At 50.6% G+C, this 15,979-nt stretch overlaps 1 protein-coding gene across 1 annotated transcript in view; it reads right to left on the bottom strand.

The window, feature by feature from the left end:
• Kcnq1 (potassium voltage-gated channel subfamily Q member 1) overlaps window positions 1–15,979 on the bottom strand; it is a 314,995-nt gene that overhangs the window by 218,139 nt on the left and 80,877 nt on the right. Inside the window, exons 3-10 of the mRNA XM_051193455.1 lie at window positions 15,200–15,326; window positions 14,718–14,796; window positions 14,285–14,381; window positions 13,442–13,582; window positions 6,392–6,502; window positions 5,259–5,354; window positions 3,088–3,210; window positions 2,034–2,175 (exon numbers count right to left, since the gene is read on the bottom strand). Coding sequence (XP_051049412.1) covers window positions 2,034–2,175; window positions 3,088–3,210; window positions 5,259–5,354; window positions 6,392–6,502; window positions 13,442–13,582; window positions 14,285–14,381; window positions 14,718–14,796; window positions 15,200–15,326 — 916 coding nt within the window. The remainder of the gene's footprint in view (window positions 1–2,033; window positions 2,176–3,087; window positions 3,211–5,258; window positions 5,355–6,391; window positions 6,503–13,441; window positions 13,583–14,284; window positions 14,382–14,717; window positions 14,797–15,199; window positions 15,327–15,979) is intronic.

Raw genomic sequence — 15,979 nt, 5'->3', positions numbered from 1 at the left:
GGATGTCATATCAGTGCATATTTCCTGATAGGCACAAGACCTAGCCATATGGTACATGGGGTTGGCCATGACTCATGGCAGCCCAGAAACCTAAATGGGATGTCCAGTCCCCAACAGGACATAAAAATGAAGCCTTCCCTCGGAGCCTGGGATTCATTGAAGGAAAGCAGGTACAACTCTGAACAGTTCTGAGTGCCAAAACCAGGAGCACAGGGAGCCAGCACCAGGCCCTGTATTGCCTAACATTGCTGGAGTGAGCAAGTAGTCAAGGGGGAAGTGAGATGAACACCTGTTCCTTTGCCTCAACCTTCCACCTGTCCATCTGGAAGAGGATTCTCCCTGACCTCAAGTGCCAAGGCCCAACTTTATTTTTGTGATTTCAGTTAGATTTCCCCTCCACCTAGGACTGCGTCTTGAGCAGAGACTTTAGGAATATTTGGAAATTCTCTCCTCCCTGTCTTTCGGGAAGTGGTTCCTGGAGTCCTCCAATTTATGGATACTCAGGTCTCTTAAATAAAATAAGAAAATATTTGCATAGAAGTTTCTTGCACATCCTCATGATATCTTCAGATTCTTTAGAAGAGCAACTGCCATGTAACAGTCTGCTAATTGAGTCCGAGGACTCAATCACTGCACTGGCCTGTCTGGACCATTTACCTCAGTACATAGTCCTGAGAGGAAGCAGCCAGCAGGACTTCCCAGGAGACGCTAAGCAAAAAGCATGTGATGAGTTGAGCCACACCCCCAGTCCTAGTGACAGATCACTATCTCAATACCCACAATGACTCAGAGGAAGAAAAAAGACTAGAAACATTCAAATTGAGTTATAGACAACTACTAGAGAATACATTCATCCGGATCTGGCACTAAAGCTGTCAGAGAGATATGAGAGTTGCAGGGAGAAGTGGGTGCCTTCCACAGTCACCTATGCTGTCTCACAGGGGCTATGCTATAATCTCAGAATGTCCTCTTTGTATCTGGAGCCAGGAATGTGAGAATCCTAGACCTACAAATCTCTATCTCGTGGGAAAGTATTTGACAGTATGCCGTGATAATGGAAATGGTACATGTACTTCTGGAGAAGACTCTTTGGTCACTGGATACCTTGTGCTCCTGCTGTGGTCCGCTGATAAAGGAAGGATGTGTCAAGAGTACCCACAGCTTATCTGCCCTGTAGTTGGTGATCCAGAGGCACATCTGGGGGCGTGCCATATCCCCACTGTGTGGCCTAGAAAATATGTCTGACCTCTCTGAGTTCCCTTCTCGCATGTGTATTACAGAGGCTCGCTATGGCTTAATGGAGGCAAAACTTGAACCAAGACCCAGGTATCCAAACTTTGGACAGACCCGCATTCTTATCACCAGGTTCCACGAGCCTGGCCTCATCCAAACCCCACAATAGGATGAACATAGAGGAATAGCTCTGGTGACACCAGATACAAACCTAGGACTACATAAGAAATGTCTGTTCAAGGTGCTGACCCTAATGCCATATGTCCCCATGATTTCACAAGCCAGTCCCTGGCCCTCCAGGTCCTACAGAGGCCTTATCTTTACCACCCTCACCTCTGGACTTCCCTGTCAGTGGGCAAACCTCAAAAAGGTCACTCCAGCTATTTTTTCAATCACAGAACTTGTGTCCTGAAAGAGAGAAGTCCAGTGGATAGGACATATATGTTACCTTCCCTCTTGTGGCCAGGTCAGGCCATGCTGACCCCCAACATTCTAAGACAGTTGTAGGCATCCTCTCAACACACTGTGTAGTGAGTACCTCCTTGGGAATAACCAGGGGAACATGGCATCACTGTTTTCAGAATCTTCCAGGTCTACTCTGCCTTTCATCCTCCTGTAGCAGAGACCTGGCTTGGGCTCCCAAGGTAGGCAGTGACTACATATATGCTATGGGGCCCTATGGACAGAGTGCCAGGGAGAGGTCTAGGAATGGGTGGCATGGGAACTCCCCAAGCTAGACTGATGCTGTTCAGGGCCAACACTGAGTGCCTTGTACCTAACACACATGTGAGCTTGCTTACCTGAGCTGTCATAGCCATCAACGGAGAAATGGTCTGGCCTCCGATCCTCTGGAGGATCATATGTGATGTGAGGGATATTGAACATTTTCTCTCCAGGACTCATCCCATTATCCTTATCCAGCTTGAACTTCTTCTTCTTTACCTAAAATGTCCTCATGATGAGTGGATGTGTCCTGAGCAACATCTGCCAGATCATCAACCAGCCCCAGAACCCCTGTAGAGTCCTGAGTTCGGCCTTGAAATATGTACCCTCAAAGGAACTTGGGTCAGGGGCTGAGCTTCAGGACCCTCAAACATTGGTGGAGTGCTGATGCTGCTGGAGGAGTCAGGGTGTTGCTTGGCCCAGTGTGGCCCTCTATGAGCCACAGCCTAAGAAAGGCGGGCAGATAAACAAAAACATGCAAGCTCGCACCAGGACAGTATGGCTGAAGGCCAAGGCAGCAAAGAATGTGGTGGCAGATACACTGGGAGCATGGGAGCCTCTTTAAAGAGGTCTCCTGGAGACAGTGGGGGTCAGGGAGTGAAGCCAGGGAGAGCATCCAGAAACAGGGAAGAACAAGTTCAAGTGTGCAGTGAGTTGGAAGCTGGGAAGCCTGTCTCTTCAAGGAAAGTGATGGTGAGAGCTGGGAAAGGAAGAGCCCCACCTTTTCCTTGGTGCTCCAGGCAGATGGGCCCACAGCTGCTGGAACTTCTCCTCTGTGGTCAAGAGCTCCAATACTTTCCCCTTCTGCCTGCTTTACCCACCAAGGAAAACCAGCACCAGGGTCCTCTCAAGAGCATTTTTCCACAGCTGATGGAGCCAGTCCATCCTATTCCAGCAGCACTTTCTTTAGACCTATCCTGGTCTTGGCATAGCCAGTCCAATATGGCTCCAGTAGTGGAGGACGTGAGGACAGCAGGGATCAGGTCAGTCTTTCTCTGATCTCAGAATGGTGGTGGTGCCCTGATAAGCCCTACCCTCAATGGCAATACCAGGGTCTCATGCCTCTCTAGCTCCAGCTCCCTGAGCTGCTAATACGAAGTCCCCATCCTGGTGGCTGATAAGGCTGCTTACCATGGCAGACTTCTTGGGCTTGGGGCTGGGGGACAGCAGAGCGTGGCTCCGGGAAGGCTTCCGAACATAGATCTTCCATGTGGATGAGTCAGTGTTCTCAGCAGCATAGCATCTCCACGCAGTCTGATACCAGGCAGAGGGGAAAGGAGAGGGGGGCCATTAATCCAGCCACTCAAAGGTACCTTTTGGAAAATCTTCAGCTCCCCCCCCAAGCCCCAGGCCCAATTTGTTGCCGGCCCCTTCCCTGACAGCAGGACTTGGTCCTCTAGGGATAGGAAGGGAACTGCCTCATGTATCAGCTATTCATCAGTCATAGTTCAGATGCTACTGAGACCTTTGCCTGTTACTTGAGCCCCTCCTGAAGAGTGGCCTTAGGTAAGCTCCAGATATGTCAACTAAGGCAATTAGATAACCAGAGTGTTATGGAAAATTATCTTAAGGTGCGTTACATTTGTTAATGCAAACAAAGGTTTAATGCTGCAAAGATGTGTTGCATTCTTTTACATTGCAATTGTTTAATTCTGTGAGGCTGTAGTACTTTGCCTGTCTAAAACACCTGATGGGCTAATAAGAGCTAAATCGCCAATAGTGAGGCATGAGAAGGATAGGCAGGACTGGCAGGCAGAGAGGATAAGAGGGAAGAACGAAAGGAGGAGGAGAGGAGGACACTAGGGGTCAGTCACCCAGTCACACAGCCAGCCACGGAGGAAGGGTGAAAGTAATATATACAGACATAAGAAAAGGAATAGCCTAGAAGCAAAAGGTAGTAGATGGGACAATTTGAGTTAAGAAAATCTAGCTAAGAACAAGCCAAGCTAAGGCTGGGTATTTACAAGTAAAAATAAGCCTCCATCCATGTGTGGTTTATTTGGGAGCTGGGTGGCAGACCCCCAAAAGAATAAAGAGAAAACAACCAACACCACCAGTGTTTACCCAGAGAAGGATAGTAGAAAGGGGCTGCCCAGGCCTGTTTGAGCAGGGTGTGGAGTAAAGCTCCAGGGACCAGAGGGAGGTGAGGTCTCCCCAGACCTTCAAGTGCTAGACTGCTGCTATGATGGGTTTCTTGGCCAGCATTCTAGAGGGACAACCCCTCCCCATAGTCATCACAGCAAGGTAACCTGGAAAAGACACTGAATGGGCCCGAGGGAGCCAAGGGAGCAAGAAGAGGAAGAAACAGATGCCAGACATCATGGTGGCTTTGTCACTACAGGCCCTATGAGCATTAAAAATAAAATAAAATAAAACTAGTTGAAAGCTCTACACTCTGGCAAGGCTTCTGGGCAATAGCCCCACTCTATGACAGGAATCCAGCACAGACACAAAACCCAGGCAGGGATACCTATGACCTGGGACAGTTTGGAGGCCCTTCCAAGGGCTCTGTGTCCCATGCACAGCCTATATGGGCAGCTCCACTTGATCTGGGGGAGTTCACACACTGATCATAGCCATTACACTGATTAGAGGGTTATGTCCACGTCCAAGCTATATTAGCTCATGCAGAGCATCCATGCTCTGGGCCCTTACATGACCACTCCTCAGCTCTGTTAGCAATAAAAACACAGAGACCCAGCTTACAAACTGTTTCTTTGCATTGAAAGACAGTCTAGTTCTCTCCTCAGCTACCTTTAGAACCTTCTCACTCTGTTGGGCTCAGGCTCTGTTGTCCCTAACTCCCAGTCTTCTGACAAATAGCCTGTGCTGTCTGACTATTGTATCCACTACTCTCACCAATGAACACCAGTCCTAAGAGATGCCAGGCCTCCCAGAGGCACTGACACTGAACAGGCTGGGTCCTGTCCCACTGGGCCTTCTCTCTCTCTCTCTCTCTCTCTCTCTCTCTCTCTCTCTCTCTCTCTCTCTCTCTCTCTCTTTCTCTCTCTTCCTTCGTCACTCCCTCCCTCCCTCTCTGACTTGCCCCTGTCCCCAGAGATGACTAGAGGAGTAAACACTGATTGAGTAGCCATGGACAGACCTCAACCTATCCTGCAGGCTGTGCATTTCTATGCCCATCTACTCATCCCAACAGTGGGTACTTTCCTAGAGAGCCACCTTACCATGGGAGGAGCCACAGCAAAAGGACCTATTCCTCTCTGGCAGTGGACAGACATGGCTGGGAGTGATTCCAATGCTCAAGTACATAGCACCGACAGCCCACCAGGCATAGCACGTACCTGGATGAGTGATGCTGCGGCTGGGATCTGCCTGTTGAAGTGCTTCTGCCTCTGCTTCTGCTGGACCTTCAGGGCAAACCCAGAGCCAAGTATCCCCTGGTAAGGGACAGAAGGTGTCCATTGTCACATGAGCCATGCTGGCTAGTATCCAGCAGAAGACAAAGGTCCCAAGGAAGAGTGAGAGATAAAAAGTACATGGGGACCAGTCTTGCACAGTTTCCTAGGACTATGACAAGGTAGGCACTACCAGGAGGTAGGTATGAGACACAGCAGCTCCCACATGAGGGTAGTTGCTAGGCTCAACCTGTCTGACCTGGCCAGAGGGAGGCAGAACCCACTTTACAGGGCTGATTCAACATGAAACCTGGCTCTAGAAGAGACCTGAGTCTCTCTACCCATTCCTAGGTACCAGCTGTGAGAAGCCAGGTAGGTTGGACATCAGTCTGTGCCCCTGGGGTTGAGGAACCACCCACTTAGGGAGCAGGAGTTTGAGGCTGTCCTCAGCAAGGAGCCCTCAGCTAGTACAGCCAGGGTGGTCAAGAAGAGCAGTGATGGAGAAAGATTGCCACCTTAGCAGCAGGGGGCCATGCAGGAGACACACACCACATGTCATGACCTATGTCTATATGTCACACATGCACAAATTAACAGACACATGAGCACACATTATCTCCCATGTGCTACAGAGACTCATGCAACAGATACTATATAGACATGGAACAAATGTGCAAAAATATATGTGTCCACATGACACCTATGAAATCACAAACACATATATAAATAACACACATACACAAAACATATGTTATATATGATATTTAAATGCAACACAGATACACATGCAATAGATGTATATACACACAACATATATAAGACACACCTACAATGACACATATATACAGGTAACCAGTTGTGTGTCGCACATAGCACACATGTCTTGTGATTTCTGGAAATGTCACGAGACAGTGCTGCTCCTAGCTGCAGAGCAGGCCTACAGATTTTGCCCGTCTGCTCCCCTTACTGCTTCAGTCAAGTGCCACAACAGGCTGCATCTTACTCTATTTCAAGGGATGCTCAGGAGTTGGGGCAAGGGTGCATGGGAAACAAGGGAGAGGGTTCAGATGGTCACTCACCGCGGGGAGTGCAAAGAAGGATATGGCAAAGACAGAGAAACAGGAGGCGATGGTCTTCCCAACCCACGTCTGGGGTACCTTATCCCCGTAGCCAATAGTTGTGACTGTGACCTGCAAGGAAGGAGGATTGAAGTCAGTGGCTGGTGAGCTGAAAACATCAGAAAGGACACCTGCCCCCCAATCCACATGTGTCTTGATAATAAGAAAGACAACCTAAAACCCTATCCATCATAATTGTGAGGCGCAGTCCTGAGAAAAGTCAGGGACTGCACTGTGGCAAGTTGGTTCAAGTTCTGTCTCCTTAAGTCCCTCAACTATGACTACCACAGATGGCACAGGCCTGGGGTTGCAGAGAGCTTGAGGGTGTACAGGACAAGCAAACAGCTCAGAGCCCACCCACAGGGGCCAGGCTTCCTACCCCATCTCAAGGAGCACTGTCCTGGCCACCGAAGTTGCAGTACACTGGCCCCCAGGAGGCAGGAAGCTCCCACTGAGGCCAGCAGTCCACAAAGCCCCAGGATGGGGCTGACATGCTGCTTCCTGCCACCAGCCCAGGGATCCAGATGTTTCATTTTTTCTTTTCAGAGAGAATAAGACAAGACTCTAGCCTTCTTCTCGGTGGGAGAGCAGCGTCCAGGGTGTGCAGTGGGACAATAGGAGTGAGGGGCTGCCCCCCCCAGGCCACCCCCTGCTGTCATCTGAGGTTTGCTCCTGAGGCCTCTGATGAGGGACTTGGGGGCCCACCCTGGCTGTGCCTAACTGCTAGGTCACACCATAAGACTGCCTCGGGCTTGCTGGGGAGACCAGGGTGGTCACACACACACACACACAGCCACTGGGGTCATAACACACAGGTCAGCCCTGCTGCTAAGATAGGTCAGTGTGATCAGAGACCCTGCCCATTCAAGGTCTTCATAGCCTGCTCACTCTAGACACCTCAGCTGTCACTCCAGGGGCCAAGTGACAACCACCCAGCTAAGAACTTCATGAGAACCTCTAAGTGATCCCTGCCCAACAGGATCAGCAAGTACTGGGCCTGGGGAACACCATCTAATAAATTCCAACTGAAGTGAGACCCAGAAAGGAAGACCCAGAAAAGAAGATCCCTCCTGGCCGTCACTGCCCACTCCATTCCCAGACAGACTGCACTTTGGATCACTACTGTTCAGTGGTGGTCACTGAGGGGGAGGGGAAAGCAAGAGAGTTACGGAAGTCAGAGCTGACTAGAGGACACACATGAGTGGATATGGGGACAGGTGCTCACAGCACAGACGAGCACTCTGAGAAACTACAGCAGGGGAACAGAGGACAAGGACAGCAGGACTAATGCTACAGTGCCAAGTCTGTCATTCTGGCCAGTATGCTAACAGGTCATGAAACAACAGGTCAATTTCCCTGGATGGCAAACAACAGAGCAGGCCACAGCTGGGCCCAGGCCACCGTTGGGCCATCGATTCAGTGCTGTACCAGGCTGTCGAGGCTGCACACTGGTATTTCCCACAACTGCCCACAGGAAATCTTCCCCACAATGTCATTATCCTTAAACAAATCCACACCCTACACAAACAGAGGGCATAGCAAACCATTCACGGCTGGGCCCTTTAAAGGGACCACCCTGTTCTACATATGTGTCCCTACAGTTGTAAACGTGCCTCACATGGAGACAGGGACACCCACTCACACTTGAATACCCATGAGGGAACACGCACCACTGACAGAGATGAGGGACCATGAGGGTGTACATAAGTTCACAAAGAGGTCTAGCGGTCACACCCATGACTGACAGCCAGGGCACATGCTGCCCAGACATCTTACACGTTCACACACCTGAAACAGCTTAGATCATCATGTAAGTTGAAGCCAAGCCACTCCTGGGATTGAGGGCATGACTGCCAGAGGGCTACTGGATGAGAGGGCCCAAGGGAGCTAAAGTTCTCACTAGTGGTGTCTTCCCAGAAGGCCTGCACCCCACATGTGAGAGCTGGCCCACAGCTGCCTTCTCTAGGGAGCCAGGCAGCTGTGTCAGGAGCTACTTATAGGCAGACCTAAGCTGTAGCCAGCAAGAGTTCAAGGTCATTTGGGATATATAGTTTGTTTGAGGCTAGCCTGGGCTACATGAAACCCAACCCCTCCAAAAAAAAGGAAGAAAGGAAGGAAGGGTCTATAAAGGTAATGGTCTAGATGGCAAGCTGAGAAACAGGTGAGTGAGGAGGAAACATTTGTACAGCAGAGAGACCTGAAAGCATGCCCATGCTTTTTCCCTAAGGTCTTAACTGCCCCTCCACTCCTAGGATCAATAGGAAGAAGGCTCCAGTGCAATGCTGGCCAGCCCCCTGTTGGAGGTCACTTAATTAGCAGGACCCTCATCTTTCTCCTGGACCAACACAGACCTCCTAGTCAGTCCATGAGTCCTTACTCCCAGGTGGCCTGTCTCTGTCAAGTTGTTTTATCCTGTAGTCACAGAGGCAGCAATTCAGGAATGGGACATTTTATAGAGCTGTCTAAAACCTGTCCCCAACAGCCAGATCTGCAAGTGTCCTGGACCAATAAACAGAGGACACCTTTCTAAGACCCAACCAATAGTAAGTCACCTGAACCATACCCATTTGAGTTCACAGATCACTGTCCCAGTGACAGAACCTGTGGGGCAGGCTATGGTTCATGGCCCCCCTCATCTCCTGAACAGGCTTCCATACCAAGAAGTAAGAGTCTGGGAGGATTTCTGGAACTACTGACTTCCAGAACCAGTGGTACCTAGCCCTCTCCTTTTGTGTCAGGAGATGCTCTGGCCCAGAGTCTCCAATCACAATCATTGTTGGAGCTCAGCTTTCTGCACACTCACAGACTTAACCCCTATTTATACTCATAGATTAGATATGCTCAGAGAGTCTAGTTGGCATACCCAGAGTCACACAGCTGATGATTGGTAGACATGGGATGTGAGTACAGCTTAGTCTCTATGTTGGCCTCACACTGTCTCACCCCTGTACCTCATGTTTCCCTATTTTCTGATGCTATCGGCTTCCTCCAGGTGTAAGGGTATCTGGGAAGCTCTATCCCTGAAACTTGCACAGGTATGTCCTCGATGGCATGAGCTAAAACTTTGTGCACTACCATCATCAGACCTGCTGAGTCTATGAAACGCATCTCGTAGGCACTGGCTACTGAACAACAACCACAAGAAGGGCATGCTTTGTAGACTCCTAGTCATCCTACAAAGCTCTTCCTTGGATAGAGCTTATTAGCAAGGGTCCTGGCAGGCCCTCAGCCCTTGTTTCATGATACTACATGGAGGAAGAAAAGGCTGAGAGCTTCAAGTCCTGGCCCCTGCTCTGGCTTTCTCATCTCCATAGTAAGAATAGTCCTGAAGAATGACACCTCCCATGGACAGTTCTATAAAGCTTGCGTGTGACTTTCTAGGAGACCTTAGCCTGAGGCCCCTCTGGGCTGGCTCTGCAGGATGCAGTCCAGCCTGGGAGGTGGGAACTTTCCAGAGCCTCCAGGTGAGGAATGAAGCACCATCAGACTAGGCTTTTTAAGGGACTGGAATACAGGGTGGGGTTCCAGCCTATTCACTTGAAGTTCTATGTTTATCCACTCTGGGTAAACAGAGCCCAACAGCCGCCTGTTTTCAGAGACCCCCAGGCACTAAACAGAGGAGTCCGTGTTTGCAGAAACGGCTTTTCCTGCACTCAAACCATAATACAAACAAATGCATTCTGTCCCAGAGGTACAGGGAAAGTCTGAGGAGCTCCCCAAATGCTCCACAGCCACACTTGGATACTACACTGGGGGCGTGGTTCTGGGACCTCACACCAGAGGAAAGAGACACAGTTCCATGGAGCAGGCACCTTTGCTTTCCAGCTGTGGGAATGCATGGTCTGTGAAGACAGGCAACCCCACAGAATACTGCCTGGATACCTTAATTCTGGACTTAACTGTGTCTCCCACATGATTCACCCCCCCCCATAGATGATGGTTTTATTCAGAATTACAGCCTTCCTTCTGGGTCCCCTGGGTGGATCCTAATCCAGTGACATGTGTCCACGTGAAACACAAAGGAACAACACAGGATGCTCAGGCCACCAGAAACCAGACTTAATAGTAAAAGGCCCTACCCAGAGCCTTCCAAGTGAGCACAGCCCTGCCCATGTCTCAGACTCAGACTCTGGTCTTCAGAACTGTGGGATCTCTACAGAACAGGATATACTGAATCTACCTGCTGGCAGTGAACAGGCTGTCCTGCCCCCATTCATCTGGTTTACTTGCTCACTGAACAAACACTGGCCATCAAAAGACCCTCAGCTTCAACACAGCCTCTGAAGGCTTACAAAGTGAGAGATGTTCCCACCCACGCAGGCATGCCTCTGTGCCCAGTCCTAGCTCAGTGTATCTCAGTTCCCAGGATCCAGCCAACACCCTTTGGGATTGGGGACAGGACTTAAGGCCTGACTTGGGGCATATACAGCAGAGAGTAGAGAGGTCTGGCCTTCAGAAAATTCTCTCACCTGTGAGTGCTCACATGCCCCTCCCAACACACACACACACACACACACACACACACACACACACATTATACAGATGAGGAGCCCAGGAGCAGGGTAGGATGGGGCCATACTCCCCTTGTGGAATGAGAGGAGACAAAGGAGATGACTATTCATTGGCACAAGGCTACAGAACTCTGAGCACGGCTGCCCCTGTCCTGCAGCATTCAAGTTCTGAGTACCCTAGAGGTGCCAGGAACACAGCCTTGGGCTGCTCCCACCAGACAGCTGCAGAGACAGCCGCTGAATGAATGGGGGCTGTTGGCCCCCTAAGCTGGGTGCTGGGGGGCCCTGGGCAGTCAAGGGCACAGGGCCTCAAGGAAACAATGGCCAGACCAGGGTGCACTGTGGCCGAGGCCCGGGCTGCAGCTGACAGAGTAGGCCGGAGCACCGGTGCCAAGCTGGGCACAAAGGGGCCGTGTTCCCGGCCGGCGGGCGGATGTTTGCACAGGTGTGGGAGTGGGGGCGCCTCTCTGTCGAGGACTGGGGGGCCAGGGGCCAGGGGGCTGGGAAGCAGCTCCTACAGGAGACTGGGAATGTAGGCAGGGCAGCACCAAGGCTGGGCACTGCTAAGGTTGGACACATATCAGCCACACTGTGGGCAGTCACCCGCTCACTTCCTGTTGTGCCTTAGCCAGCATTGCCCACCTCCCACCAGAGAATTCTGGCTTGGAGTAGCCTGCTCCCCTCCTCATGCAGGCCCAGCTACATCCCTGGGATGTGTCCTCCTACCACAAGCTTTCTAACTGAGGCACTGAGCTCTCCTACCATTTCTGCTCATTCCTGTCATACCAGGGTATCTGGGGACACTGTTCCCCCAGGAGGGTTAGACAAAGTTGAATCTGGGGGTGCCTTCCCAACCTGGAAGCTCATCAGCTCATCAGCATGGCCTTACCTTCCATAAGTTGTTTAGAATACTGGAAACTTCTAGAAAACAGACTGACTCGGCCAATGTTAAGAGTTCCTGCTGTGTGCCCTACTTCCTGGGGACACTAGGGAATTGTGGAGATGTGTTTGCTGCAGCTTCCTGTCCCCATTTATCTAGAATCTCTGAGAGTGAACAGGGCCTCAGAGACTGTTCATTCCTGGTTGGGGTGTTTGGGACATGTAACCAAGGCCCAATGCATCCATCACCACCATGTATATATGTCTACTTGCCCTGCACCACATTCCCAGAGTCTGTGCTGTCCCTTTCTAGCTGCCAATCTAGCCTAATGAGCTTCAAGGCCGACAGACTGAAAATGCTGGACAGAATGGAGTTGGCTCTGGTATCCTCATGCCTGCCCAGGGGTGCCAGCCCTGGCAGCTCCTCCCATCATGATGGTTCCTCTCTGTATAACATCTAGACAGCCTCTTGCCCTTAAGAGATGAGGGGGTGAGATAGAAGTAAGAGTCAGGGGTAGCCAGAACTGCTCTGAATTGTGTGCTCCTGTTGGGTATTCATGTTCCCTGTAGCATAGGGGTCCTCAACATTCAGTGCATAGACAAAGCCTGCTCTCAGAGGAGGACCTGAAGGCCATGTGGCAGCCATCAATTTCTAGAGGACACTGGCAGTCAGAAAACCCCCTAAATTGCCTTAGCCAAAGGCTATTAGGCCATGAGCAATGGTTCCAAGGTCATGGACCAGTGCTCTAAGAGTGTACCTGGATTTCTTCAGCACCATCCTCACCAGAACCTCTCCCTTCTCTGCATGCTGACTCCTGGAGAGTGTCATATCGTGTCATATCCCACCCCCCAACACACACACACACACACACACACACACACACACACACACACACACACACACACACACACACAGGCCTGCACACAGTATCACCATACCTTGGGACAGTCAGTCCTAGCATGAAAGGTCATCTGTCACACACCAGGCTCCACACAGACTGGCAACTCAGCAGGTTTGAAGTCGCCCTAATCCAGGAGGCCCATGACCATCTTCATAACCTTAGGGCCTGGCTATCACTCACACTGTAGCTGCCTGGGACAGTAAAGGACTATGCAGAACTCAAATCCACAGAAACCCCGCTTCTTTCTTGAAGCCCTCAAGGATCATGATGGCATTATGTCATCTCATGGCTTCATCCCTGGCAAAGGTGTGTCCACTGGGTCAGCACAGACACCAAAGACATGCCAAGTATGCATTTGACCCCCTCTGTACTATGACCCCAGGACCCCTCCTGTGTAAAGATCACCACACAATTGAGGTGCCAAGTGCCACTATGCCCTCCCTTGTCCCATCAGCCCTTTCTTCCAAAATAGAAATTGAAAGATAACAATGTTCAAATTTCAAGGCAGGAGCCAGGGAACACTCACTGTGCTACACAGGGACACATATTGTAGGCTTCCAGTGAAAACTGTGTGGTTGGAAAGCATTTAACGTTGGGGTTAGCAGCCTCAGTGGAGGAGGCAAAACAAAATTGAGCAAGTAGAGCCCAATACCCTAACCCTGCTGCCCAAGTACATGTGTCCCCTACCTGTGTCACTCCAGATAAAGATTCCAACTTACCACCCCCCACCACAGAGCATCTGCGTAGCTGCCAAACTCGATGCGGCCAGACTCATTCACTGCATCTTTCTCAGCCAGGTAGACAAAGTAGGAGGAGAAGATAAGACCCAGAAAGCCAATGTACAGGGTGGTGATCAGCTCCTGGGGGACAGAGAACACATCAGCCATGCTCCCAAACCCTGTGGTCCAGAACCCCAGGGGTTTGGTGAGAGAAGTGTCTTGGTATAAAAGCTCTAGCATTTGTTAGATTATACTATGTTGGCTATAGCATGCTATGCATGCAGAAATCACCTTCTAGAGTAACCCAGCTTTCAAATCTCTTGAAAGTGCCAGATAATACCATGTGGCAGTGAATGCATTCTTAGCCCTCATGATGAACTGAGGTCCACCCAGCCTCCTCTGTTTTCACAAGAGGGCAGACTTAGAGTCAGGTGTCCCCAGAAATCTCTCTAAGAAGAGTTCCCTCTAGAAGATTATCTGAGACCCTCACCACCCCAACCATCCTTGATTCCCAAGCTTCCTAAATCTGTTCTTCACCTTATATTTTCTATAGGACCCAGTCCCAGTGGTCTTTTGTCCCCAGCCTGAGGGAGGTGGTATCAGCTCTGCATTGTGGCAGGCCAAGTATGCTATCATTGTGAGTGTTGAGTAGGTTTAGGCTGGGAAGGCTCTGGGGCTCTGGACCTTGTCCTTAGACTCACATATCTTGTGCTGAACCCTGGGTCACTCAGCTGGGGTCTAGATGCTAGGATACCATCAGCCTTATATCCCATCCTTGTGAATCTCCAGCCCTCCTGTTGTAGGCTAGCCAGCTTCCATCCTGCCCACACCAGGCTCACTCACCTGACGGTGAATGAAGACTACAGAGCCCAGAAGCCTCCAGGTACCCCCCTGGCGATCAACGTGCAGCATCCGCAGGATCTGAAGGAAGCGAATGCCCCTAAGAAGCAGGGAAAGAAGGGTTGAGAGAACCATGGTGTCCACAAGAATTTACCACCTAAATTCCTGTTCCCACCAAGCCTCCACCAGGTAGAAGAGACACAATATGTCACTATGTACTGGGGCCATCTTGCTTTCTACAGGTGCCTGTGAACCCTGACTCCTAGGAGGTGCTAGGGTCAGGCCTTGAACCCCAAACTATGAACTATGGCCATCTTACCCCTTTCCCCACCCACCATGAAAGAGTCGGGTAGAGGGAGGGAAAGGTTGTTGCTTAAGAGGAGGGAGCTTTGTAGTAGGTCCTGCCTCATATTGAGACGTGGAAGAGCCAACATACCTGATAGCCGATGTGGCGAACACTTGCCCTTTGGAACCCACACAGAGAACAACCATAGAGGCTACAACCACGATGAGGTCTGTGGGAGGGGCAGCTTGTCATTACTTCTGGCATCCAGAAATATGGATGGGGGAGGTGTCACTACCCACCCTCCAGGTAATATAACACTCAGACAAGATGGGACGCAAATATTAAGGGCACAGGAACAAACTAGGTGGGGACTCATGCATGTGTCTTTATCCAAGACAGAGTAGACAGAGCCTAAAGACTGTCAAGCCATGCTGAGCAAAGAGAGTTGCATGAAACTGTGGCTCCAGTGCTGGGGGATCTGGGCATAATTCCTGCTGGCCTTGGAGCCTGTCTTGTGCAAGGAGAATAATGTGTGGGGGAGTGTCTCAGTCCATGGGGACTCTGGGGACGACTGTAATGGAGGATGTCCTTATGGACCCAAAAGTGTCTGGAGGATGGGTAGGAAGACTCACCAATGATGGATATGGGCTTCCGAGCAAAGCGCAGCCGGCCCCAGATGCCTACATACTTGCTGCGGCAGCCTGCAGACCAGAGGCGGACCACATACTCTGTCCCAAAGAACACCACCAGGACGATCTCCTGAGGAAAATGGAAGCAGTCTTGTATCAGAGGCTACCACCACCCAGGCTGGACCACCTACACCAGGCTCCCATGCCAGAAGCCTCTGCTGAAGGATGCCCAATACTAGCAGGCTAGGATGTCTATCTGGAGTAACAGGTGGTACCTATGAGTAGCACCTGCTTGGAAAGGCCAACACACCATGCCAGGGACCCTGATAGAGGACACTGGTCAGCTTCAACTCTCTAGGGAAGACTCCACACCAGTGTTGGGAGATAATGACTGAGTGTGATAAGCCAGTGCTGATATCTGTGTTGTCCACCTTCATGGAATCCACAGAGGCCAAACCCTGCACTTGAAAGTGAGGGTTCAAAGAGTCTTTGGAGGACTGTCCCCTTTTCACCTCATATCTCTGCTCACTCTGGAGACACCATATCCACCATCTGTGGCCTTTACTAAGGTCTGGGTACAAGAACCACCCCCAACCCATAGAAGAAGAAATAAAACAAAGGGCATGGGCAGCATAGACTAGGCCTCTCCCAATATATCCACATATGCTCTCAAACCACAGTTCTCTGAAAGGGAGGCGTCTATAAGCTAGAGGAACCCAGGCTATACACTTGGCTACAGTGGTGGATGAACAGATTGACAGAAAGGTGAATGGATAAATGAGT

This window comes from Phodopus roborovskii, unplaced genomic scaffold, assembly GCF_943737965.1.
Source record: "Phodopus roborovskii unplaced genomic scaffold, PHOROB, whole genome shotgun sequence".
Lineage (NCBI taxonomy): Eukaryota > Metazoa > Chordata > Mammalia > Rodentia > Cricetidae > Phodopus > Phodopus roborovskii.
This window is presented reverse-complemented; position numbering and strand designations above follow the sequence as displayed.